General features: G+C 44.6%; 1 protein-coding gene across 4 annotated transcripts in view; it reads left to right on the forward strand.

The window, feature by feature from the left end:
• NCAPH (non-SMC condensin I complex subunit H) overlaps window positions 1–25,517 on the forward strand; it is a 42,812-nt gene that overhangs the window by 15,872 nt on the left and 1,423 nt on the right. For all 4 annotated transcript variants that reach the window (XM_030827743.1, XM_030827747.1, XM_030827745.1 and 1 more), the window contains 11 exons: window positions 5,028–5,217; window positions 6,507–6,598; window positions 7,379–7,584; window positions 12,266–12,414; window positions 13,363–13,469; window positions 13,808–13,930; window positions 17,607–17,717; window positions 19,006–19,188; window positions 20,364–20,480; window positions 22,082–22,173; window positions 22,544–22,619. In XM_030827743.1, coding sequence (XP_030683603.1) covers window positions 5,028–5,217; window positions 6,507–6,598; window positions 7,379–7,584; window positions 12,266–12,414; window positions 13,363–13,469; window positions 13,808–13,930; window positions 17,607–17,717; window positions 19,006–19,188; window positions 20,364–20,480; window positions 22,082–22,173; window positions 22,544–22,619 — 1,446 coding nt within the window. The remainder of the gene's footprint in view (window positions 1–5,027; window positions 5,218–6,506; window positions 6,599–7,378; window positions 7,585–12,265; window positions 12,415–13,362; window positions 13,470–13,807; window positions 13,931–17,606; window positions 17,718–19,005; window positions 19,189–20,363; window positions 20,481–22,081; window positions 22,174–22,543; window positions 22,620–25,517) is intronic.

Raw genomic sequence — 25,517 nt, forward strand, 5'->3', positions numbered from 1 at the left:
TTTAGCCCATTTACATTTAAAGTTAATATTGTTATGTGTGAATTTAATCCTGTCATTATGATATTAGTTGGTTATTTTGCTCATTAGTTGATGCAGTTTCTTCCTAGCCTCGATGGTCTTTACAATTTGGCATGTTTTTGTAGGGGCTGGTACCGGTTGTTCCTTTCCATGTTTAGTGCTTCCTTCAGGAGCTCTTTTAGGGCAGGCCTGGTGGTGACAGAATCACTCAGCATTTGCTTGTCTGTAAAGTATTTTATTTCTCCTTCACTTATGAAGCTTAGTTTGGCTGGATATGAAATTCTGGGTTGAAAATTCTTTTCTTTGAGAATGTTGAATATCGGCCCCCACTCTCTTCTGGCTTGTAGAGTTTCTACTGAGAGATCAGCTGTTAGTCTGATGGGCTTCCCTTTGTGGGTAACCCGACCTTTCTGGCTGCCCTTAACATTTTTTCCTTCATTTCAACTTTGGTGAATCTGACAATTATGTGTCTTGGAGTTGCTCTTCTTGAGGAGTATCTTTGTGGTGTTCTCTGTATTTCCTGAATCTGAATGTTGGCCTGCCTTGCTAGATTGGGGAAGTTCTCCTGGATAATATCTTGCAGAGTGTTTTCCAACTTGGTTCCATTCACTGTCTCAGCCCAAAATCTCCTTAAGCTGATTAGCAACTTCAGCAAAGTCTCAGGATACAAAATCAATGTACAAAAATCACAAGCATTCTTGTACACCAATCACAGACAAACAGAGAGCCAAATCATGAGTGAACTCCCATTCACAATTGCTTCAAAGAGAATAAAATACCTAGGAATCCAACTTACAAGGGATGTGAAGGACCTCTTCAAGGAGAACTACAAACCACTGCTCAATGAAATAAAAGAGGATACAAACAAATGGAAGAACATTCCATACTCATGGGTTGGAATAATCAATATCGTGAAAATGGCCATACTGCCCAAGGTAATTTATAGATTCAGTGCCATCCCCATCAAGCTACCAATGACTTTCTTCACAGAATTGGAAAAGACTACTTTAAAGTTCATATGGAACCAAAAAAGAGCCCGCATCGCCAAGTCAATCCTAAGCCAAAAGAACAAAGCTGGAGGCATCACGCTACCTGACTTCAAACTATACTACAAGGCTACAGTAACCAAAACAGCATGGTACTGGTACTACAGCAGAGACCTAGATCAATGGAACAGAACAGAGGCCTCAGAAATAGTGCCACATATCTACAACTATCTGATGTTTGACAAACCTGACAAAAATAAGAAATGGGGAAAGGATTCCCTATTTAATAAATGGTGCTGGGAAAACTGGCTAGCCATATGTAGAAAGCTGAAACTGGATCCCTTCCTTACACCTTATACAAAAATTAATTCAAGATGGATTAAAGACTTAAATGTTAGACCTAAAACCATTAAAATCCTACAAGAAAACCTAGGCAATACCATTCAAGACATAGGCGTGGGCAAGGACTTCATGTCTAAAACACCAAAAGCAATGGCAACAAAAGCCAAAATTGACAAATGGGATCTCATTAAACTAAAGAGCTTCTGCACAGCAAAAGAAACTACCGTCAGAGTGAACAGACAACCTACAGAATGGGAGAAAATTTTTGCAACCTACTCATCTGACAAAGGGCTAATATCCAGAGTCTACAATGAACTCAAACAAATTTACAAGAAAAAAACAAACAACCCCATCAAAAAGTGGGTGAAGGACATGAACAGACACTTCTCAAAAGAAGACATTTATGCAGCCAAAAAACATGAAAAAATGCTCATCATCACTGGCCATCAGAGAAATGCAAATCAAAACCACAGTGAGATACCATCTCACACCAGTTAGAATCGCCATCATTAAAAAGTCAGGAAACAACAGGTGCTGGAGAGGATGTGGAGAAATAGGAACACTTTTACACTGTTGGTGGGACTGTAAGCTAGTTCAGCCATTGTGGAAGTCGGTGTGGTGATTCCTCAGGGATCTAGAACTAGAAATACAATTTGACCCAGCCATCCCATTACTGGGTATATACCCAAAGGACTATAAATCATGCTGCTATAAAGACACATGCACACGTATGTTTATTGCAGCACTGTTCACAATAGCAAAGAGTTGGAACCAACCCAAATGTCCAACAACGATAGACTGGATTAAGAAAATGTGGCACATATACACCATGGAATACTATGCAGCCATAAAAAATGATGAGTTCATGTCCTTTGTAGGGACATGGATGAAGCTGGAAACCATCATTCTCAGTAAACCATCGCAAGGACAAAAAACCAAACACTGCATGTTCTCACTCATAGGTGGGAACTGAACAAGGAGAACTCATGGACACAGGAAGGGGAACATCACACTCCGGGGACTGTTGTGGGGTGGGGGGAGGGGGGAGGGACAGCATTAGGAGATATACCTAATGCTAAATCACGAGTTAATGGGTGCAGCAAAACAACATGGCACATGGATACATATGTAACAAACCTGCACATTGTGCACATGTACCCTAAAACCTAAAATATAATTAAAAAAAAAAAAAGAGTATGGAAGATAACAAAAGAGGGATGGATTGTCACATACAGAATTTAAAGCTTCAACTGTTTATTAAACTCTCATTTTCTTTTTTTTTTTTAAGATGGAGTCTCACTCTGTTGCCCAGGCTGGATTGCAATGGTTCAATCTTGGCTCACTGCAACCTACACCTCCTGGGTTCAAGCAATTCTCCTGCTTCAGCCACCCAAGTAGCTGGGATTACAGACATGTACCACCACGCCTGGCTAATTTTTTTATTTTTAGTAGAGTTGGGGTTTTGCCATGTTGGCCATGCTGGTCTCAAACTCCTGACCTCAAGTGATCTGCCTGCCTTGGCCTCCTAGTACACCTGGGATTACAGGTGTAAACTCTCATTTTCTTGGAGATCAGAAAGCAAATATGTGGGTATGTCTAGACCAGTTGAGAGCACTTCTTTATATATGAGCCGATCTCTTTTGGACACAGCTCTTTGGTATGTGCAGAACATTTGCTGTCATAGAGGATTTGAACATGATTATGCTTCAGTTCTTTATACCAGGAGAATACAGGTAGATGAATGCAAGGAAGGTCAAGGCACATATTATAAGAAACCAGAGTTGGTAGGGCTCAGAGTTTATGGAAAAAGCAAGACTTGAACTGGGCCGTGAAGGAAGGCTAGATGTCTGTCAGGTAGGCATTGCCAGGGAGGTGGTTCTAAGCAGAGGTATAAAAGCAAAAGCCATAGCACAGGAAGGTTCTGATTAGGAAGTTGGAGAGTATACGAGTTTGGCTAGCGCCAAGGATTGGCTTTTAGAAATCACCTAAAGAGATCTTGAACTTTATCATTCAGTCTATTCTAAGGCCTTTTATTGTGGTCCTTCCTTACCGTGGACCCTTGTTTCAGAAGGTTTCATCTACTCAAACTACGCAGTCAGCCATAATTCATTGTCCCATTGAATTGCTTGGGGATATAAATCCCTCTGTTGTCACACATGATATAATTGTAGACACAAGTGAGGAACATTATCATAGTGCTTTCAGCTTTAATGTGGGTCAGTGTACAATTTCCATGTTGGCTCTGAAGTGCTGAGTATAGTTCCGTTAACTACCTACCCAAGACTTTTAGGGGTGCAAGGCTCCAGGTGGGAAACCATTACTCTGGATAGCATTTGAGAAGGGAATAGGAGTAACAGCACTGTTATTTTTAGGATGGGAATTGGGAGAGGCCAGAGATAAGGGTCATATTGCTGGCTCTGGGGATGGAAAGATGCACTGGGAGGAAACCGACTTGGACGTGTGGCTGCCTAAGGGCCAAGGGGACGGGAGAATGTGGAGATGACAAATGTGCTGCTCTGGGACGAAGAGTGGTGAGATGGGTTTATGGTATAGCAGGAGCTGAACCTCAGTTCTGATGAGCTTGGACTCCGAGCTAAGGGGGCCAGGGAAGAGCCAGGGAGGCACATTTGTGTTGTCCTATCCAAGCCCCTCTCTCTCCATAGTAGCCATGTTCTGAGGCATCAGGAAGACCTGTGAACCCCATACCCAACCGTATCTCCTGTCTCAAGGTCACCTGCAGAGTCCCAGGGGGCTTCTAGCCTCTTGCTGCACATGTGTGTGGTTCACCTTGTCCCTGTTCTTATGCCCAGTGCCTATTTTTGCCTTTGGGCTTGGTGTCATATGGCCATGCCACTCCTGCTCCTGACCCAGCCTTAGGGACCTTCTTAAAACCTCTCTCAGGTTTTACCCAGCCAGCTAGCCCTACTGACTCTGTCCTTTGCCTGGATATCTTGGGTATGTTCTTCCAAACTTTAGAAGATATTCCTATTCAGAGGAACAATAGAACCCTGTGACTAGCCCTATCATATAGGCTTTTTAAGCCAATGGAATTTGTCAGTGACTTACAGAAGGAGACCAGCAGCAAGGATACACGTCCAGATGTATTATAAAAAAGCCATTTGACACTGTACACTTGCCACCACATACTGTCTTCTGGAGCAGTATATGTTTATCCCCTGACTATAACCAGCCTTTCTTTTGAACTGGGATTTTCTCTGATCAGTTAGAAAGCCACTTTTGTTGGGTGCGGTGGTTCACAACTGTAGTCCCAGTACTTTGGGAGGCCAAGGTGGGTGGATCACTTGAGGTCAGGAGTTCGGGACCAGCCTGGCCAACGTGGTGAAACCCCGTCTCTACTAAAAATACAAAAATTAGCCAGGTATAGTGGTGCATACCTGTAGTCCCAGCTACTTTGGAGGCTGAGGCCCAAGAATCGCTTGAGCCTGGGAGGCAGAGGTTGCAGTGAGCCAAGATCACGCCACTGCACTCCAGCCTGGGTGACAGAGCAAGATTCCATCTCAAAAAAAAAAAAAAAAGAAAAAAAAAACACTTTTGACCATGAGTGGAGATATTTCAGTCCAGTGTATATACCTGCTAATGAGTGGGGCCAAATGCATGAGAGTTTATCTTTCCCTTGGCTACATGCCATAAATCTTCAGTTTCTTCTCTCTCTGTGTTCAGATTGATCCCATGTTTCAGAAGACAGCAGCCTCATTTGATGAGTGCAGCACAGCAGGGGTGTTTCTATCCACTCTCCACTGCCAGGACTACAGAAGTGAGCTGCTGTTTCCCTCTGATGTCCAGACTCTCTCCACGGGAGAACCTCTCGAGGTGCCAGAGTTAGGTTGGGTAGAAATGACAGATTTAAAAGGTAAGTACAAGTGATGCCTTTCACCAGAGCATTTCAATCATTGGGGAATTTTTTTACATAACCATGGGGTGCAATAAGCCCATCATGCTCTTATGTTGCTTAAATTACCCAGAAGTTTCCTCTGGAATGCCAAATTGTGTATCCTTTTGGGAGTGCCTTGCAACCCACTAACTTTTATCTTCTTTGTGGCATGGAGTCTAAAACAGTAAACCATTGCCTCTTGGTCTTGATGTGCCCCATACCTTAGGTGCCCACTGTTTGCAGTCAGCTCTCCAAGTCACATTTTGGAGTCCTGGATTCCTCCTGGAGTGTCAGAGTTTGTTCTTGGGAAGGGGACTTAGAGAGACCTTTGCCTAGCCAGGGAGGCTTTGTCTTTATTTGCTCCCCATCCAGGGGGCCCTGAGGAGAAGAGAGCATTGTGAATTATTTTGAGACTCCTCTGCAGCAGTCTAAGAACTGATCTCTCCTGTTATCAGTCCCCTATACTGGCTTGACAGAGATTTTAGCATCCCTCCCATTTACACCTCCACTCCTGAGTTGGGGATTCTCCTTGGGATGTTGTAATGAGGTGCCAGCCGGTGGGGAGGCCAGCTGCGTGCAGTGCAGTAGCTACACTTGGGGTCCCAGAAGAGCTGCCCCCTTCTGCAGATTTCCACTGCAGTGTTCGTGCTCTCGCTGAGCTTCATCTCAAATGCAGTCATTTTTACGTGTTGAATGAAATTAATACTCCCCCTCCAGGCTGGGCAGTTGTTACAGCTCCCATTCTTGTCATTTCTATTCTTGCCTCAATTTTGTTTAGTATAATTTTTGTGCTAACAATCTATTTTCCAAGTTTGTGCTCTCATTTGGGGTTCTAATCCCCTGAAGTAAGTCTTCTCTAGTTTGGGACTAAAAATAAGTTAAAGTACCATTACATGATTGCCTATGCACTTAGTGTATTTTTAAGACGAAGCGTTTGATTTCCCAGCTATAGCATAGGTCACAGAATTCATTTCAGAATCGAATGTCTGTGCTTTAGGCTTCTCCTCTAGTATTTTACTAATTTGTGCGATGACAGTGCATAGCCTCACTCCAGCGTGGGTGTGGCCGATGCATTTGCTCGCCCCCAGAAGAGGCAGGGACACAGATTGGCAGCCAGCCAGCCACTGATGATACTTGAGCCTTTGCTGGAGGACAATGAGGTAACTGTGCCTCTCGTCTCTCATCCCACTCAGTATCATTCTGAAGGGAGTAAGGAATGCACTTGACCCACTTTTAATCTCTCTTTGTGATCTTGCTATCCTCTCCAGCACCCTTGCAGCAGTGTGCAGAAGATCGCCAGATCTGCCCTTCCCTGGCTGGGTTCCAGTTTACTCAATGGGACAGTGAAACACATAATGAGGTGTGGTCAACTTTTAGTGGCTCATGGTTTCAGTTAGTTGGCTCAAGAGTGGTCCTGCCCAATGGGAACCAAAACTGTGGCATCATCTTTATTTAGCCAGGAGTACAGAAAATATTTCCTTTGGCACTTCTGTAGGGACAAAAACCCTGAGGGAGGAGGGGTAGGGTTGTGAACCCCAGCAGGACTATTCTAGAGGTAAGTGAGTTCCGGGATCAGCTTTATGTCCTCTCTTCTGCTATCCTAGGGTAAGGCAGCCCTGGCATTAATGGGTGAACATTTATAATTAGATTTACTCTTGAAGGTGGTTATCCCAGTGGCCTCGAATCTCTTAGGCTGCTGTCAAGCTTGAAGAATTTCCTGCTCTTTGGGGTTGAGTCCCTTGGCACAGAGTTTCCTGAGAAATTGTCATGTGTAGAGCTTTCCTCTGTGTATTTTTAGCATGTCCCCCTTTAGCCTACTTACTACAATTTCCAAAATAAATGGTCTCCATGGAAAACTGTTTTCTGCAAACATGTAGTTAATGGGTACAGAATCCTGTTTCATGTTTTCCAAAATGTGCCTGACAACAATGCAGCTTCCTCCTCTGCTGCACAATATAAACTTCCCCCTCACTGTACTATCGTGAGAGTCTTGGCCCAGGCAGGCAGGGGATGGGGAAGGGTGGCTCGGGAAGGAGGAGGCTGGAAACTGAAATTTAAGGGTGAGAAGGCTGTTCCTCCACTGGTGATTTGGGGTGGTTATAGGAATGAGAATTTAGAGAACCCTCTTTTGTCCCTCCAGTCTGTGTCAGCCCTGGTAGACAAGTTTAAGAAGAATGACCAAGTATTTGACATCAATGCTGAAGTTGAGGAGAGTGACTGTGGAGACTTCCCTGATGGGTCCCTGGGGGATGACTTTGATGCCAACGATGAACCCGACCACACCGCAGTTGGGGATCATGAAGAGTTCAGGAGCTGGAAGGAGCCCTGCCAAGTTCAGAGCTGCCAGTAAGGCTCTCAGAGTCATAGAAAGTGTTTCTATAGGAGTTTTCCATTGGTTCTTTTTTTCTTTTCCTTTTTTTCTAATTAAAAAAAATTTTTCTTTCCACCCCCCTCCCCCCAAAAAAAATAGAGACAGTCATCTCACTGCATTGCCCAGGCTGGTCTTGAACTCTTGGGGCTCAAGCAATCCTCCTGCTTTGGCCTCCCAAAGTGTCAGGATTTCAGGTGTGAGCCACCATGCCTGGCCACTATCAGTTCTTAACAGATTTCCTGCTGGGGTGATTGAATTTGATGTCTGATTGGCTGGGCTGGTGTGCTGTGTCATACACATCAGCTGAGCTTTTCAGCTGAGCCTTTCTGACTCGGAGGAATCACACCTGGCTTTGAATGTTGGCTTAGCCACTTTGGTTATAAAACTGACATTGCAGGAGTTTGTAAGGATTAGAACAACGTAAAGCGTTTGGAACAAAGCACCTGGGATCTAGTAATTACGTCAGTGTGGCTGTCATTACCACATGCATTTTGGTAGCAGAGAGCATGCTCCCTTTGTACACACTTTTTATAGTGTGGCTGTTGGTGACTAAGCCACCAATTTACCACCTGAAAGGTAAGCAAGTGGGGGTTAGGCAGTGTTGGGTTACCAGATGGGCATACTGGGGACGAGCAAGGCAGGGAAAACAAAACCAACCAATGAATTGAGAATATTTGGAGGAGGAGAAGAAGAATTGGTTTAGTAATTTAAATTTTTGATTACCCCAGTAAACATCATAAAAATAATCAGAACTTGGTTGGCCTTTATGTACTTAATAGGTTAGTATTGTTTTAATTCTAAATATGATTTGGAAGCAGGGTCCCACAACCCTTTAGTGTCATGGTCCTGTGAAGGTCTTGAATGGGCCTGGGGGTAGGAGATTTCATGAGATTAGAGTGAACAGTCCCTCTGTTAACTCCTACATCTATAACAGAGCTTTGCTGAACTGGGATTGGGGACAGCCAAGCTGGTTTTGAGTAAAACCTTAGAAGTTGATTAGTATAATTTCCCACTGTGACAAAAAATCTCTTCAAGAGCCCTGCTTGGATGTCTTTCCTAAGCTCATTTTGTCTGCCCTTGTGGGAAACGATTAGGTTGATAATGTCTTTTAAAGACATTATCAAGGTGCCACTGCCCATCCAGGCCCAGTAGCACCCTGCTCTCCAGAATTGTACTGTTCACATGGCTGCAGTTTTGCCCCATTCTCATCCTTTTTTGTTTTGGGGTTTTTTTTGTTTTTTTTTTTTTTTTTTTTTTTTGAGACAGAGTCTTGCTCTGTCGCCCAGGCTGGAGTGCAGTGGCGTGACCTCTGCTCACTGCAGGCTCCGCCTCCCAGGTTCACGCCATTCTCCTGCCTCAGCCTCCCGAGTAGCTGGGACTACAGGTGCCCGCCACCACGCCTGGCTAATTTTTTTATTAGAGACGGGGTTTCACCATGCTAGCCAGGATGGTCTCGATCTCCTGACCTCGTGATCCGCCCGCCTCGGCCTTCCAAAGTGTTGGGATTACAGGCGTGAGCCACTGCGCCTGGCCATCTTGTCTTCTAAGAAGGTAGAAATGATAGATCGATGGGATGAACTCTTAAAAACATCATTTTCAAATGTCAGAGAAAAGCTATCACTTTCCTTAAACAGTAGGTGACATCTAAGGGACTGACAATAACAAAGGGCTTCCATGACTTTTATTTGGTTTCTGGAAGATGTTTTCTGCTGCTTATTTTGAACAAATGTCTGCACTTCTCTCCCCTATTCCAAACAGCACAAAATCTTAGACTCTCTCCTACCTAGTACATTAGGGGCGGGAGGCTGTGGTTCTAGTCTCAGGTTTTACCCATCCTTAAATCCCCTCCCCTTGCCACATCGCTGGCCTTTCCTGGGAGTTCAGTGAGTGAGTGATCTGGAGTAGATCTGATCTTGCCATGACTAGCCCTGAGATGTGGGGCAATGTTATCACCTTTTGCAGTCTTTGTTTTCTCATCCATAAAATGCAAGATTGGGACCAGGTGATAATAACAATATCTGGTATTTATTGAGCTCCTTATTCTTTGTGCAGGATGCTGCGCCAGGTGCCTTATGTGTGTTATTTCACATAATTTACATAATATCTGAAATTAATTATTTTATTGCAGCAACCCTATAATTAGGTCCTATTATCCCCATTTTACAGATGAGGAAACAGTCTCAGAGAGTTTAATGGGGTGGAGCTGGTTGCCACCCAGCACCTTTGACCAGTCCTGGCCACGTATAGTGAGCTTTGGATGGCAGGCTCCAGTCCACACCACCTGAGCATCTCAGTGGGTAGAGGCAGCCAGACATCACGTTACCATCCCCGGGTGATGGTATTCTGCACCCAGGGTTGAAAACCATTGTACTCTACTGAGAGGTCTTCGGGGGCCTCTGGATTAAGGTGGGGTGGGGCAATGCTGAGTGATAAATACCAGTGTTGTGTAGATGCCTCACGTTATTGGTCCCTGCATGGCAGCACACTGACAACTGCAAGCGTAAAAGGTGGAGTTCTTTGTGCACATGCATTGGTAAGGACTGGTCTACGAAAGTGCTTGATGTCTAAGAGTGAGCTCCTTCTCTTTGTGCAGCAGCAGCAGCAGCCCAAGAACACTTGGAGCCAAGTGTTCTCTGTGTTCTCTGGCCAACCCTTCTGTAGTATGAGTGTGCTTATATAAGGCAGTCACTGTGGTTAATGACCTAGTCGGAGGTCAGAGCCCAGAACACAGCCTACTTCACGCATGCAAGAATGAAACATTCGGCTGCATGCTGCCTGATGTGCTGAGCCAGCTGGGAGGAGACCTTATCTTGCCAGTGTTAGGACAATGGATTGAACCACAGCTAAATTGAAGGAGGGACCCTGTGATATTATGGGGAGGGGATAGAAGAAATAAAGAGTTTTCCTGGAGGGACTGGAGATGTTTGAAGTGGGCAGCCTTGAAAAATGGATAGACTATTTTGAACTATAGGTGGATTCATTTAGTTGTTGAGTGGTGAAATTGGGACTGGTAGGATACCTGCGACATAGCATTGTATGTTGAAAGAATTATTGAATTACTACAGTTCAAAAATCCTGCAGAGCCTCTGTCTAGCTCTATCACCAGAATCGGGAATGGGAGCCACTCTTCCTAATGGAAGAATATCCAGCAGAATGGAGTGGGGATGCTGTTGAAACTGTCTTCCTTCTCCCTCTGGAGTTCACAGCACAGTGCATTTGTAACTTAATAACATGCTAGGTATCAGATTCTGTTACAGCACTAGGCCATACAGACTAGAAATGTGATTTTTCTATTGTGTGTTTAATTTTTTTAAATTAGGTTATAATTACACAATAAATGCGCAAATATAGTCTCCTGTTTTTGTTTTTTAAAATTCTGTATATAAAGACAAAATCCCCTTTTAAAAGCCTTTTTAGCTTATCCCATATGGCTTATATAAACGGGAATTATATGTATGCTCAATACAAATACAAAGCCACTCTTCTGAAACTTCTTTGTTCCCTTACTTTCAGAGGGCAGTACAGCAGCACCAGCATCCTTTCTGACATGTCTGAGCCCTTTAGGAGAAACCTTGGGCCTTGTGGAAAGAGCGAAAAATGGCTGGGCGTGGTGTAATCCTGACACGCCTGTAATCCTAGCACTTTGGGAGGCTGAGGCAGGAGGATTGCTTGAGGCTAGGGTTCAAGACCAACCTGACCAACATAGTGAGACCCCATCTCTATTTTTTAAAAATGTAGAAAGAGTGAAAAACCAAACCGAAACTGCCATGCTGCACTGACCACTTAGACACTTTACACATGGCAAAGAATAAAGCTGGGTGACCTGACAGATTATAAGGGGGCCCCCAAAGTGTTAGAGGAACTAAATAATTAGAGAAACATTTTTTTCACTTTTAGTAGGAACTATGGCAGTATCTTTTGGAGCCCTCATTTATGGAAGGATGGTGACGAATGAGGGATTTGTCATCTTGTGTGGCAAGAAGACTGTGTGTGGAAAGACCCTGAGGCTGGGATTAAGGGAACTGTGTCCAGCTCCCAGCTCCGGCATTTTACTAGCTGTGGATTCTTACCCAAAGGAGTTCTCTTTTTTTTTTTTGAGACGGAGTCTCACTCTGTCACTCAGGCTGGAGTGCAGTGGCTCGATCTCAGCTCACTGCAAACTGCCTCCTGGGTTCACGCCATTCTCCTGCCTCGGCCTCCCGAGTAGCTGGGACTACAGGCACCTGCCGCCATACCTGGCTAATTTTTTGTATTTTTAGTAGAGACGGGGTTTCACTGTGTTAGCCAGGATGGTCTCGATCTCCTGACCTCATGATCTGCCCGCCTCGGCCTCCCAAAGTGCTGGGATTACAAGCGTGAACCACTGCGCCCGGCCAAAAGAATTCTCTTTACTTTTGTCATCTTGTCTCTCAAATTAGGTAGACTAGCATTTTATGGTGCACTTTGAAACTTCCAGAGTACTTGTATAGATATGATTATATTGTTATAAAATTAAGGGAAGCAAATGTACTTGAGAAGTAAAAGGAATTATTAATAATGAAGTATTTGTATTGGACTCACAGAAATGCAACTCATTTATGGACATATGCTTCATATGTAAATGCAGCATTATAATATATGTATTGTACATGTACAAATATTTCATGTGTGTTACAGGGAAGAAATGATTTCCCTTGGGGATGGAGACATCAGGACCATGTGCCCCCTTCTGTCTGTGAAACCTGGAGAATATTCTTATTTCAGTCCTCGGACCATGTCGATGTGGGCTGGCCCGGATCACTGGCGCTTTAGGCCTCGACGCAAACGTATGTAATTCTAGGTGGAATTTTAAGAAAAGAAATAGTGTAGATAACCAGCCAGTCAGCAATCAGCCAAGGAAGAGAAATGCCAGTCACAGCCCTGTTGTGTCTCTTAATAAGCCGAAGAAGCATACAGATGAGCCAGCCTCCTGGTTGGTCAGTTTGCCTGGCCTGGGATGAAGGGACAGTGAAAATGGAAGCCTCTGAGTGAGGAGAGTGAGTACTGGAGTCAGGAGAACTGGGCTCCCAGCCTCACACTGCTCCCTAGTATCCACATAACTTCACTCAGTGGCCACGGGTGGGCATGACGCCCGGGCACTAGAGGGCACACAGGAGCTACTGCACATGTTGGCATTCTGTAGAACTCCAAAGGGCTGTGCTGACCTTATGTGTTTTGCATTGTCTCTTTGAAAGGAAGGGATAAGCATCTGTTGTTTTATGTTTTGTTTTGCTTTTGAGACAGGGTCTCACACTGTCACCCAGGCTGAAGTGCAGTGGTGAATCACAGCTTACTGCAGCCTTGACCTCCTGGGCTTAAACATCCTCCCACCTCAGCCTTCTGAATAGCTGGGACTGCAGGGCCATGCCAGCATGCTCAGTTAATTTTTAAATTTTCTGTAGTGATGGGATCCCGCTTTGTTGCCTAGGCTGGTCTCGACTCCTGGCCTCAAGTGATCCTCCTGCCTTAGCCTCCCAAAGTGTTGGGATTACAGGCATGAGCTACTGCAGCCGGCCAAGCATGTTTCTGATGTTTTTTTCTTAGCCAAAACACAAATTATAAGTTTAGGATGAAAAGAGGGTGTGTGATTGAGCACTCCTACTGTTGTGATGCTCAGACAAGATGCCGCCTTGTGGTTTTGATAAGCCTTGATAAGGCTGTCAGCAGATCTTGTGAAATGAGTAAATAGTTTAGGCCACAGAAGTGATGTGCTGACGTCTGTGTTCACTCTGCAGAAGATGCTCCCGCCCAATCAGAAAACAAGAAGAAGAGTACAAAGAAAGATTTTGAAATTGACTTTGAAGATGATATTGACTTTGATGTATATTTTAGAAAAACAAAGGTTTGTACCGAATTTATTAGGGTTGTGCTTACTCGTTTTTCCCTTTCAGATGTGATTTTTTAAAATTCCGTATAAATTTAACTGTTAGAGCAAACAGATGGTTTCATTCTTCCTTGTTCCCTAAAGGCACTATTGAGAAATAGTCCTAAACTCAGTGGCAGAAAGAATCAAATTTAGAATAAAAAGAATAATGCTAGCAAAATCACTTTTTTGCATAGAACTGTGAGACTGATCGTAGACTCATGCTGCCCAAACCCTTCCCAAACTGCTTTAAAAAAATAAGATGTTTTGCCCATTGTTAAAATGCCTAAAACACTTTTAAAAAAAAATATTAATAGGCTGCTACTATTCTGACCAAGTCCACTTTGGAGAACCAGAATTGGAGAGCTACCACCCTTCCTACAGATTTCAACTACGATGTCGATGCTCTGGTCCAGCTTCACCTCAAACCAGGCACCAGGGTAAGCCTATTTCTTGGTTCCTTTAAGACATGAGGTGTCAAGTGGCTGATAGTATGACAGTTAGGCAGTGCCTTTGAGGAAAGGGGAGAATGTGAGGAGCGGTATGTGTTAGCCAAAGCGTGTTGCCAGGAAATCAAATAGATAAGGCAAAGAAAGCTAAAAGGAAAGGCTTACATGATGGACACACAGTAAACACTTGGAAATACTTTACCTGGCAAGAATGCTGGACACTGAAGCCTCCACGCTGAAATTCAGGGGGGCAGTGAGTGTAGTCTTTTGGTGAAGTTTCAACAGTTTTTAAGTTATTTCTTGATTCCTTTGCTTTCTCCCTTTTCTTTCTTTTTGACAGAGTTTTGCTCTTGTTGCCCCAGGCTGGAGTGCAATGGCTCAATCTTGGCTCACTGCAACCTCTCCCTCCTGGGTTCAAGCAATTCTCCTGCCTCAGCCTCCCAAGTAACTGGGATTACAGGTGCCTGCCACCATGCCCGGTGAATTTTTTGTATTTTTAATAGGGACAGGGTTTCACCATGTTGGCCAGGCTAGTCTCGAACTCCTGACCTCAGGCGATCCACCCGCCTCAGCCTCCCAAAGTGCTGGGATTATAGGTGTGAGCCACCGTGCCCGGCTGGTTCCTTCGCTTTCTCACTGAAGTTGTGGATTTACTAACCAATTGCTTTATACAGTAAGGTTGCCTTACTCATGATCCAAGTCGAAGCGAGCCCAAGGTGACACATGGGCTCACATCCTCAGGAAGTCTCCTAGGGCTGCACAGGCTGCCGGGGCTCCTTCTGAGATTGTCACATGGAGCCTTCTGCATTACCTGGTGTTGCACCCTGATTACTGCCTCCTTTATTTGCCTGGGGCTCTTCTCACATGTCCCCGCTGACAGGGTAAGCAGTGGTTCATGTAAACCATTCCATTCACATCCTCTGCTTACTTGCATTACTGGTTTTCCTACTCTCATGGAGTGTGTGAACACTTTACACTTTCCTCTTTATTTTGCCTGTTTTTCCATAAGATTTTAATTATATATATATGTGTGTGTGTGTGTGTGTGTGTGTATTTTTTTTTTCCTGAATTGACTGATATTACACATTCTATTTGTTTTTTGTATTTATTTTTTTTAGAGACAGGGTCTTGCTCTGTTCCCCGGGCCATAGTCCAGTGGTGTAATTGGAGCTCATTGTAACTTTGAACTCCTGGATTCAAGCAGTCCTCCTGCCTCAGCCTCCCAAAGTACAGGGATTACAGGTGTGAGCCACTACACCTGGCCTCACATTCTATTTTTATAAACTAACAAAGATATGTTTTTCTTTCTGATCAATATTGTTTACTTCAATAGAAATACTCTCTTTTTTTCAGTCCTAGCTACCTGGGGGCCTGAGGCTATAGTAAGCTATGATCATGCCAGTGCACTTCAGCCTGGGGGGTAAAGTGAGGCCTCATCTCAAAAAAAACAAAACAAAACAAAATTTGTGATTCATGAGAGGGGGTCAAAATATCAACATTAACAGGAGTTTGGAAGAAGTTGCTTCTGACTCTTATGGATGATTTTGAGGGGTTCAAGACTTCAGTGGAGGCCAGTCACCATGGCTCACGCCTGTTATCCTAGCACTTTGGGAGGCCGAGGTGGGTGGATCGCTTGAGGCCAGGAGTTTGAGACCAGCCTGGGCAACATGGCGAAACCCCATCTCTACTAAAAATACAAAAATTAGCCAGGCATGGTAGTGCAGGCCTGTAGTCCTGGCTACTCAGGAGGGTGAGGCCCGAGAATCACTGGAACCCAAGAGGTGGAGGTTGCAGTGAACTGAGATTACACCACTGCACTCCAGCCTGGGTTACAGAGCAAGACTCTGTCTCAAAAAGACTTCAGTGGAAGTCACTGCAGATGTGGTATGCAGATGTGGTGGAAATAGCAAGAGAACTAGAATGAGAAATGGAGCCTGATGATGTGACTACATTGGTACGATATCCTGATAAAACTTGAATGGATGAGAAGTTGTTTCTTATGGATGAGCAAAGAACATTTTCTTGAGATGGAATTTACTCCTGGTGAAGATGCTGTGAACATTGTTGAAATTACAAAAAAAGAAAGATTTAGAATGTTACATAGTCTTAGTTGATATAGCAGTGGCAGGGTTTGAGAAGATTGACTTGTATGCTTCAGAGAAATCTTTAGTGACAGGAAGAGTTGATTGATGCAGCAAAGTTCATTGTTGTCTTATTTTAAGAAACTGTTGCAGCCACCCCATCCTTCAGCAACCACCACCCACTCTGACAGTCAGTAGCCATCAACATAAAGGGTCTTCAGGCGAGACCGTTTACCAGCAAAAATATTATAACTGACTGAAGGCTCAAATGATCGTTATAATTTTTTAGCAATGAAATATTTTTAATTAAGGTATGTAAATTGTTTTTTAGACATATACTGTTGCACACTTAATAGACTCCAGCATAGTATAAGCATAACTTTTAAATTTGTGTGAGTGTAAGTGCCTGTATTAAACACTGGACATTTGGCTGGGGACACCTGAGAGTGTGCCCAGAGAAGAGTATTCTAAATGAAGAGGCGGTTAGAAGTTGTGTCATATGAAGAACAGTGGAAGAAAATGGGGTGTTTCTTAACTCGAATATTTATTGTTCAGTAGTAGTTTTGGATTTGTTGCAAGCACATTGTGGGTTTATTTGGGTTGTTTTTGAAGCACAGAATTATATTAAAATATTCAGTGTGCTCTTGTAAACTGTGCACATCTCCAGTCACATTTCTCCCACTTCAGAGATTTATATATCAGGTAGAAATCACTGGTCTAAGGAAGGACCTGCAAATATTTGAAAGACTGTGGTCCGTAGGCACTCCTAAAAGAGGAGCCTTATTCCATGAGGCTCTGGAATACAGAATGAGGATGAAGGATGTAATTAGAAGGAAGAGCTGGATGTCTCTCCTTGTTGTCATGTAGGGAACAGTGGTTTCCACTCAGGAATGAGACAGATGAGACAGGCTGTTAATTAAGGTAATGGGTTTTCCTTTTTTTTTTTTTTTTTAAAGACAGGGTCTCAGGCTGGAGTGCAGTGGTATGAGTATGGCTCATTGCAGCCTCAACCCCTGGGCTCAAATGATCCTCCTGCCTCAGCCTCCTGAGTAGCTGAGACCACAGGCACACAGCACCATGCCATCTTTTTCGTGGAGATGGGGTCTCACTGTGTTGCCCAATGCTAGTCTCAAAATTCCTAGGCTCAAGCAGTCCTCCCACCTCAGCCTCTCAAAGTGCTGGGATTACAGGTGTGAGTCACCATGCCTGGCTGGTAATGGGTTTTCTATCAAAATTGTTCAAGTGCAACAAGCTGACTTTCAGAAAGCTGGAGGGTAGATTTTCCAACTTTTGTTTTTAGTGAAGGAACCCTTTTTCAAGTAAAACTGTGCAGAAGGCCTAATTGCCAGTCACACAGAAATAGAGCTGCTCTGGTTTATTTGGGATTGGTAGAGATGCTAAGCTACTCCAGGTTTGCACTGTGCAATGGAAAAGTCTGTTAGACTTAGATGACTTGTGAGGGCCCTTCTGACTCTAAAATTGTATAATTCTAGGAGGAGATTGGGCATAGGAATTAAGATTTACTTCCCTAACCTAGTTCAGTAGCTTTTAACAAAATAGCTTTCTGCATTTATTCTTTCCTTTAGTTACTTAAGATGGCCCAGGGCCATAGGGCAGAGACTGAGCATTATGAAGAAATTAAAGACTATGATTACAACAACCCTAACGACACCTCCAACTTTTGCCCTGGATTACAGGTAAAGGGGGAAAAGGGGCTCTGTCCTCTCTTCTAAGCCCGGGAGTCATTTTTCTCTGCTTCTCATGTCCCCATTTTATATGGCGGGAGACTGTTGGAAATTTTGAATCCAGTGGAGGTTTTCTGAGTAAAGGGTCTGCCTTCCACCCAGTGCAGGGAGCTGAGCAGAGTCAAGGAAACAGCCTCACCCTTGGCCTGCCTTACCTCACATCCTACATGCAGGAAGCAAGTGGCCACACTCGAGTGAATGCGTCGACATGTGGATGGGTGTTTAGCCTCTGCTACAAAGTACTAATCTTGGCTATTGTGGGATTTCAAAGGAATATAAACACTTTGTCCTCTTATGAGCTAATATTTTGGCCAGGTAGACAAAACACATAGACATGTGAAGGTGGTGTGATCTGGTGTGGCAAAAAAATAAGTCTTCAGGGTGTATCTCAGATGACCAGGTTTCTAGCTCTGAATGTAGTTCTCATATTGCAAGCTTGTTGTGAACTTGTACAAGCCACCCCGCATCTTTAGATCATGGTTTAGACTAAATAATTTCCATATCCCTTCTCTGAGTCTACTGATGAGATGGCTAATACAGGTAACAGAAACTGGAAAAACAGGCTTCATCTGTGTCCGTGTATGTGGAAAGGGGGGAAAGAACTGGAAAAAAAATGTATTCACCTTATTTTCTTATTTGGAAGAGAGTTAGGCTGTTATATTTTAGTGAAAATTCAGACTGACCTCTTGACCAGTGCTTCTCAAACTTTAACTTGTATACAAATCACCCAGGGAGCCTATTTAAAGACTGATTTCTGACCTGTGTCTCCCCACTCCACCCCCTGCCCGAAGATATTGATATATTCACTCTGGATGTGATCCCAAAAATGACTTTCTCACCTGCTTCTGGGTGGTACGCCTGCTACTGACCAGATGACCCCAGGAATCTCCTGTGCTTTCCTTGGATGATATGTGCAGGTCATATCTCCGGTATTTGAGGAATGTTTCTGTAAAATGAAATCCTAAATTGGTTAGAAGCTGAAGGGGGGACATAGTGGCAATTATGATTATTGAATTCCTTTTAACTCCTGCTCAAAGGGTCTTAGGTTGATAACAGACACCTCTCTAATAGGGTTTATGTGAAACGGGATAACTAGAGGCACTTAGTTCATCGTAGTGTAACTCACTCAGTGAACTATCAGATGGTCTCTTCTTGCTTTGTAAACACGGAGTCTATTTCAAGGGTGTTTCTAAGCTCCTCTGCAGCTTCCACCAAACTTGAAAAGCTGTTTCTTGCCCAGGCTGCTGACAGTGATGATGAAGATTTGGATGACTTATTTGTGGGACCAGTTGGGAACTCTGACCTCTCACCTTATCCTTGCCATTCACCTAAGATAGCACAACAGAATGGTGACACTCTGGAAGCCCAAGGATTAGACATCACAACATATGGGGAGTCAAACCTGGTAGCTGAGCCTCAGAAGGTACGGATGAAACAGCTGAGAATTGTATTGTTTGCCTGAAATCTATTTAATTGCCTCTTATATGAGAGTCACGTGAGTCTGAGCTTGATTTCTTTTCTTCTCACTTTTAACCTGTTACTCTCCAAGTTTTAAGTAGGGTTGTGGGAGTGAGCTGATGCTAATTAGGTTTGTGTGGAACTGACCATCTCTCCAAAGACCTTGATAAGACATATGACTAGGGAGGAACTGGTCACCCAAATAAGGCATATGAATGAAGGCTGCAGGCAGAGAATATAAATTTATATGCTAATTCAGCAAGGCTAGCTAGCTGTGTGGCTCTGAAAAATCTTGGCCAAATTCAGTTTGTATTAAACTATCATGCATTAAACATTTATCTCTTTCATACCAGGTGGCAGGCTTTATGCTTGCCTTTATATTTGATTCATTTATCTGTTTTACACTGGAATTCCAGTTAGCCTTAATGTAGATTGCACTTGATCGAAAAGAAATTAGATTTGATATGAGGGACTCTATTTTAGTGTCCACAGAGAGCTCTGGGCTGGGCGTGGTGGCTCACGCCTGTAATCTCAGCACTTTGGGAGGCCAAGGTGGGCAGATCACGATGTCAGGAGTTCGAGACCAGCCTGGCCAACATGGTGAAACCCCGTTTCTAATAAAAATACAAAAATTAGCTGGGCATGGTGGCAGGTGCCTGTAATCCCAGCTACTCTAGAGGCTGAGACAGGAGAGTCATTTGAACCCGGGAGGCAGAGGTTGCAGTGAGCCGAGATCATGCTATTGCACTTCAGCCTGGGCAACAGGTCGAGACTCCGTCTCAAAAAAAAAAAAACGAGTTTGAGACCAGCGTGGCCAAAATGGTGAAACACCATCTCTACTAAAAATACAAAAATTAGCCGGGTGCCTGTAATCCCAGCTCCTTGGGAGGCTGAGGCTGGAGAATCGCTTGAACCCAGGAGGCGGAGGTTGCAGTGAGCTGAGATTGCACCATTGCAATCCAGCCTGGGTGACAAGAGTGAAACTCCGTCTTGAAAAAACAAACAAAAAACAGCTCTGTAGCTCCTTAGTTGAAACTGGATTCCTTCTTTAGTTGAACTCCAGACCTTTGTTTTTACAGTGAGTTATGGTAAAAGTTTCTTTATTCTGCTCAGTTTTACTTTGTCATGTACCTATTTCAGGTAAATAAAATTGAAATTCACTATGCCAAGACTGCCAAAAAGATGGACATGAAGAAGTTGAAGCAGAGCATGTGGAGTCTGCTGACAGCGCTCTCCAGAAAGGAGGCAGATGCAGAGGTCAGATGGTCTGCCTGTTCTCTAGGTGCCCAGCGTGCGGGAGGGGAGTGGTTGATGTCTGCAGCTGAAGACACCTCGATTTGGGCAATGCCTCCAATACAGAAATGTTCATTCAAAAACACAAGGAGCTGGGCATGGTGGCTCACACGTGTAATCTCAGCATTTTGGGAGGCTGAAGTGGGAGGATCACTTGAGCCCAGGAGTTTGAGGTTACAGTGAGCTATGATATGATCGTACCACTGCACTCCAGTCTGGGCAACAGAGAGAGAACCTGTATCTTGAAAAAGAAAACAAAAATACAAGGAAGACATCATGCCTCTAAGAGAGAAATGAACCAAGTATACAAGCAGGCAGGTTATACAGACCGATACAAATAGCAAACTAGTGTGTAAGGTGTGATTCAGCCTTGCTGGTAATCAAAAAAGACAAATGAAACAATCTTGATGCTACTTAAAACAGCAGCAGTTTTAGTAATTAAACTGTTTTCCATTACTGAGGAGGAAAATTTGGAGTACTTATTCACTGCTGGTAGCAATGTAAGTTCCTATATGCTATGAAATGTTTAAACCCTTTGATCTAATACTGATTTCAGGAATGTATTCTCAGTAGGAAGATAGTGGAAAAGTAATTACTATATTGTCAGATTCTACTTCTCCTTCAGAACAAGCTGAAACCTTGATTAACTTTGTCCACCTCAATGAAAGGAAGTCTCAGTTAATTAGAATCCTTCCCTCTTTCTGACTCCTTCTGCTCAGGTAATATTCTGAGTTTAGACCTTCTGTAGCTGAGAAATGAAAACTCGTAAGTTGATTGAGGGCCCTGAGCTGGGTATCAGAGAAAGCTTCAGTCATATTTATAAAGTTTTATCAACTAGAATAGAATGGGATGCAAGTGTGTGTCTTTGTCTTAAGTGGAAAGTTTGAGTTTACTTTTAAATATGAATTTTGTGCTGCCCTTAGCAGTGTAGTCCAGTTGAAGCTATAAATAATCATGGCTTTGGCTGGGCACAGTGGCTCACGTCTGTAATCCCAGCACTTTGGGAGGCCGAGGTGGGTGGATCATGAGATCAGGTGTTCAAGACAAGCCTGGCCAACATGGTGAAACCCCATCTCTACTAAAAAATACAAAAATTAACTGGGCGTGGTGGCGGGCACCTGTAATCCCAGCTACTCGGGAGGCTGAGGCAGGAGAATTGCCTGAACCCGGGAGGTGGAGCTTGCGGTGAGCCGAGATTTTGCCACTGCACTCCAGCCTGGCGACAGAGCGAGACTCTTTCTCAAAAAAAAAAAAAAAAAAAAAAAAAAAAAAAAGGCTTTTTATTACTGCTTTTTTTTCTTGTTTGTTTTCAGGGCACCCTAGTACACTCTTTGCAGTGTCTCCTTTACCAGGGTGATGCTGGCTGTTGACATCCATGTTCATTCACAATGTCATTAGAGCAGGGCTGAGGCACTGGTTCCCACTGTAGATCGTTTTTCTTCAAAATCACTAAGAAATTTGTTTTCATTTAGGTATAGACTTTTTGGTGATACAACTTTATTTTTGTTGTCCTTTCAAAAGTGCACTACCCCTAACTGTCCGATGTATAAATGTGCTTCTGTTAGGCAAACCACAGGGAAGCTGGAAAAGAAGGGGCCCTGGCAGAAGTGGCTGACGAGAAGATGCTCAGCAGGCTCACGAAGGACCTGCATAGGAGGTGCGGGCCGGCAGGCGTGGGGGCTTTGTGGGGGCTCACCTTCTCTCTGAGCTGTCTGCATGGCGGGCCTTCCACACACGACCTGTTTCCTATGACACTTGTAGTGGCTGTTCTGTTTTCTCTCTGTGTTGATAGATAAGTTAATACAGACCAACTTTTAAAAAGGCGTTTTTCTGTGTCAGTGGTCAGAGTGTAACAGGAGATATTTTATCTCAAATAAGAAACTAGAAAAATCTGCCTATAAAATGCATCTGAAAAATTTGTTTCTCAATAGTTTAGTCATTGCATGTGTATATTATTCATACTTGATGAACGAGCCTTTGTTCTAAACAGTTGGCAGTGACCTAAATACTTGCCCCTTTCTTATCAGCCTGCCCCCCGTCATGGCTCAGAACCTCTCCATACCTCTGGCTTTTGCCTGCCTCCTACATTTAGCTAATGAAAAGGTAGGTAATTAAGGTAAGCGTGGGAGTATTAGAGTATTTGCTGTTTATGTCAACTCATTTAGCTTTGTATTTCATGGGCTACCATAGGATTTCTTAAATACAGTGACTTATGTAGTACCTTCAACCCAAATGATTAGCCAGGCACCTAGAAGTAACTTAGGAAAAAGCCATCAGTTTTGATTAGCAATGAAAATAGCACAGAGGACCCAAATAGTAAGATTTTAGATGATGGAATTGTGATCGGTAGGTTCCCCAACCTAAGAATACAACGTGCTTTTACTTCACTGGGTGTCAAAGACTTTAAAGGCCAAAGCCTGGTAGTACCAAAGTCAAGACATATGGGAGACATGGCAGAGAGAAGAGGAGAGAGATGAGGATGAAAAGAAAACAGTTGCAGAAAGAGAAGAGTACTAAAATACAGAGGTAACAGCCAGAAAAGTCGAGCTGTCTGTTACAAGGAAGGAGAATCCTGAAGTGCCAGCTGGGTCAGCGTGTCAGACTCCTATGCCAGGCCATCCAACAGCTGCATAGTCATGGGACAGCTGTTGAAAGAGCAGAGGAGGGCACCCATCTTCTCAGGAGCCGAGTGGTACTACCCAGGGATACCACAGAGAGGGCAGCCAGCAGCAAGCCCACACATTTGAGCATCGCTCAACACTTGGTATCCATTAGGGTACCCAGCCAGCTGATGCACAGCCCAGCCTTTGGCACCTGCAGTAGAGGGCTATGGGCTGGGCCATGGCGTGTGCGGCAAGCACCACCCTGGGGCTGGGGCACCATGGCCATGGTGTGCACCACCGCTGTCAACTCCCCAGGAGGAGGGGTGGGTACTGGAGTGCAGTTACTATCTGAATGCCGAAGTGTGGTTTTAGAGGGTGATTATGGGAATGGAATGGTAGCAAAAATGGGGTGCTGGTGGAAGCATCCAGGATTTCCTACATGCCAACATGTGACCTCTGGCCTCCTAATGAAATCAGGAGCAGTGAGGATTGGCTCCATTTTCCAGGTCTTACTCTGCTTTAGAGAGAAGTTGCCCTGTGTGGCACAGCCACCAGCCAATCCCAGTGACCTACCACTGGAAGTCAGAGACCGATTTTTCTCTTGTCAATACCTTGCTTAGCTCACAACCTCATAAAGAAGAAGAAACTGTCCAGTTAGCAGAAGCTAGTTTTGATTCTGGGTGGGGAACAGGTGTAGAGGAGCCACTGGGCCAGGACTAAGTGCTGTATGTCTCCAACTACTGTGCTGACCATTGGGCTTGTAACCACCAGTCTGGGTGTTCAAACCTGAGGCCTAAACAAAAGAGCCCAGTGTAGTTCCCAAGAAGGAATGATTGTGCATCAGAGCCCTTGGGAATGGTTTTAACCCAGGAATGTTGAACTTGCACGGCTGCTGTTGGGGGGCGGTAAGGCGGTGACCGTTGACTGCAGAGAGAGGATGTGCCCTGTTCACAAGCCTGTGAAGGCAGACATGCCCGTGGTTATGGGGGGTGGTAGTTCCTATACCTGACACATCCTAAGGCATCTGATGTCACATGCAAACTATATGAAGAGAGAATGACTAAAAAATTAAAAAGTACATTATTATCATTGTTCTGACAAGAAATCTACAAGTGGCTCTGCTGAGGATATACCATCTGAGGTGGGTGGTGTGCAGGCCATCCACTTCTCTGACTTGAGAAGTGTCGGGGGAGGCCTGGAATCTCATTCACACACCATCCTGGTGGAAATAGGTGCTGGTGACTCTCCCACATGGGTGCTGGTCTCCTAGCACACCAGGCTCCTAGGCTGGCCTCCAAAGCTCAGAAACCCTTCTGAGTCCAATTTAAGAGTGTTACTGCTTTCGCTCATCAGCCCCAGCCTGAAGGTCAGAGTGCTTCTCTGGGTTGTGTGTCTCCACAGAAACCTGACTTGTTTCTTAAGGAGTCAGGCCAGGCCATCACTGCTAAGAAATAATAGTGATTCTGTGGCTTCACTGAGGTCGTGCTGCTCTGACTCCAGCTCCGCACCCCTGCTCTCAGTGGCAGTGCAGGCTTGTTCATTTTGCTGTGATCAAGTCTCTTTTTAAGGGTCCCAGAGCTCTTGAAGAATGGGGGTGTTTGAAGAATGGGGGGGTGGCTACAGCCCATGACTTGCTGGGCTGAGCACCGAGGCCATTACTGGGGCCTGGCTTCAGGCTGTTTGAGAAAATTGGGCTTGTAACATTAGCCACAGCAGTTACTGTGATAATCTACAGGGATCTGTGATAACTCAGAGCTTACAGCCACCAAGAGAAATATTCTCAACGCTTCACAGCAGAACCTGACCTCCTCTGGGACTTCTTTCTCTCCATCTTTCACTCCCGTCTGGAGTCTGTTCCTCCAGCACTGTGATAACAATCTCCCCTCACATAGCCAGGCAGTGTGTGGGGCTTAGGAGCCGGTGATGGACATGAGGCCTCTGCCTTCATGGCTCTGCATGCTAGCAGTGTGCGACTACCAGAACCTGAGCTGCAGAAAACCCGCGAGGTGTGACTTGAGCCCTCTGTCTTTAGTGGCAAGGAAAGGTGTGAGTGGCTGTTGAGCCCTGGCACGTCCCATCTGCCTCCAGTGCAGAGCCAGGGCAGGCTGGTTGTAGTGAAGTTCATCAGGAAAGGTGTCTCATAGCTGCTTAGTCCTGAGGGAAACACTGCCTGGGGTTGGGGAGGAGCTGGGAGGTAGGTAGGGAAAGGCCTGTGCAGAGACTGGCAGCAGGGCACTGCTGTCAGGAACTAATGGAGGGATGGGGCAGTGGGGCAGTTGAGGGGTGCCTGGAGGAGGTGTGCATGGACGGGGTTAATACAGTAGTCCCTCTGTTTCCAGGGATGGGGCAATGGGGCAGTTGGGGGGTGCCTGGAGGAGGTGTGCGTGGATGGGGTTAA

This window comes from Nomascus leucogenys, chromosome 14 (genome assembly GCF_006542625.1).
Source record: "Nomascus leucogenys isolate Asia chromosome 14, Asia_NLE_v1, whole genome shotgun sequence".
Classification (NCBI taxonomy): Eukaryota; Metazoa; Chordata; class Mammalia; order Primates; family Hylobatidae; genus Nomascus; species Nomascus leucogenys.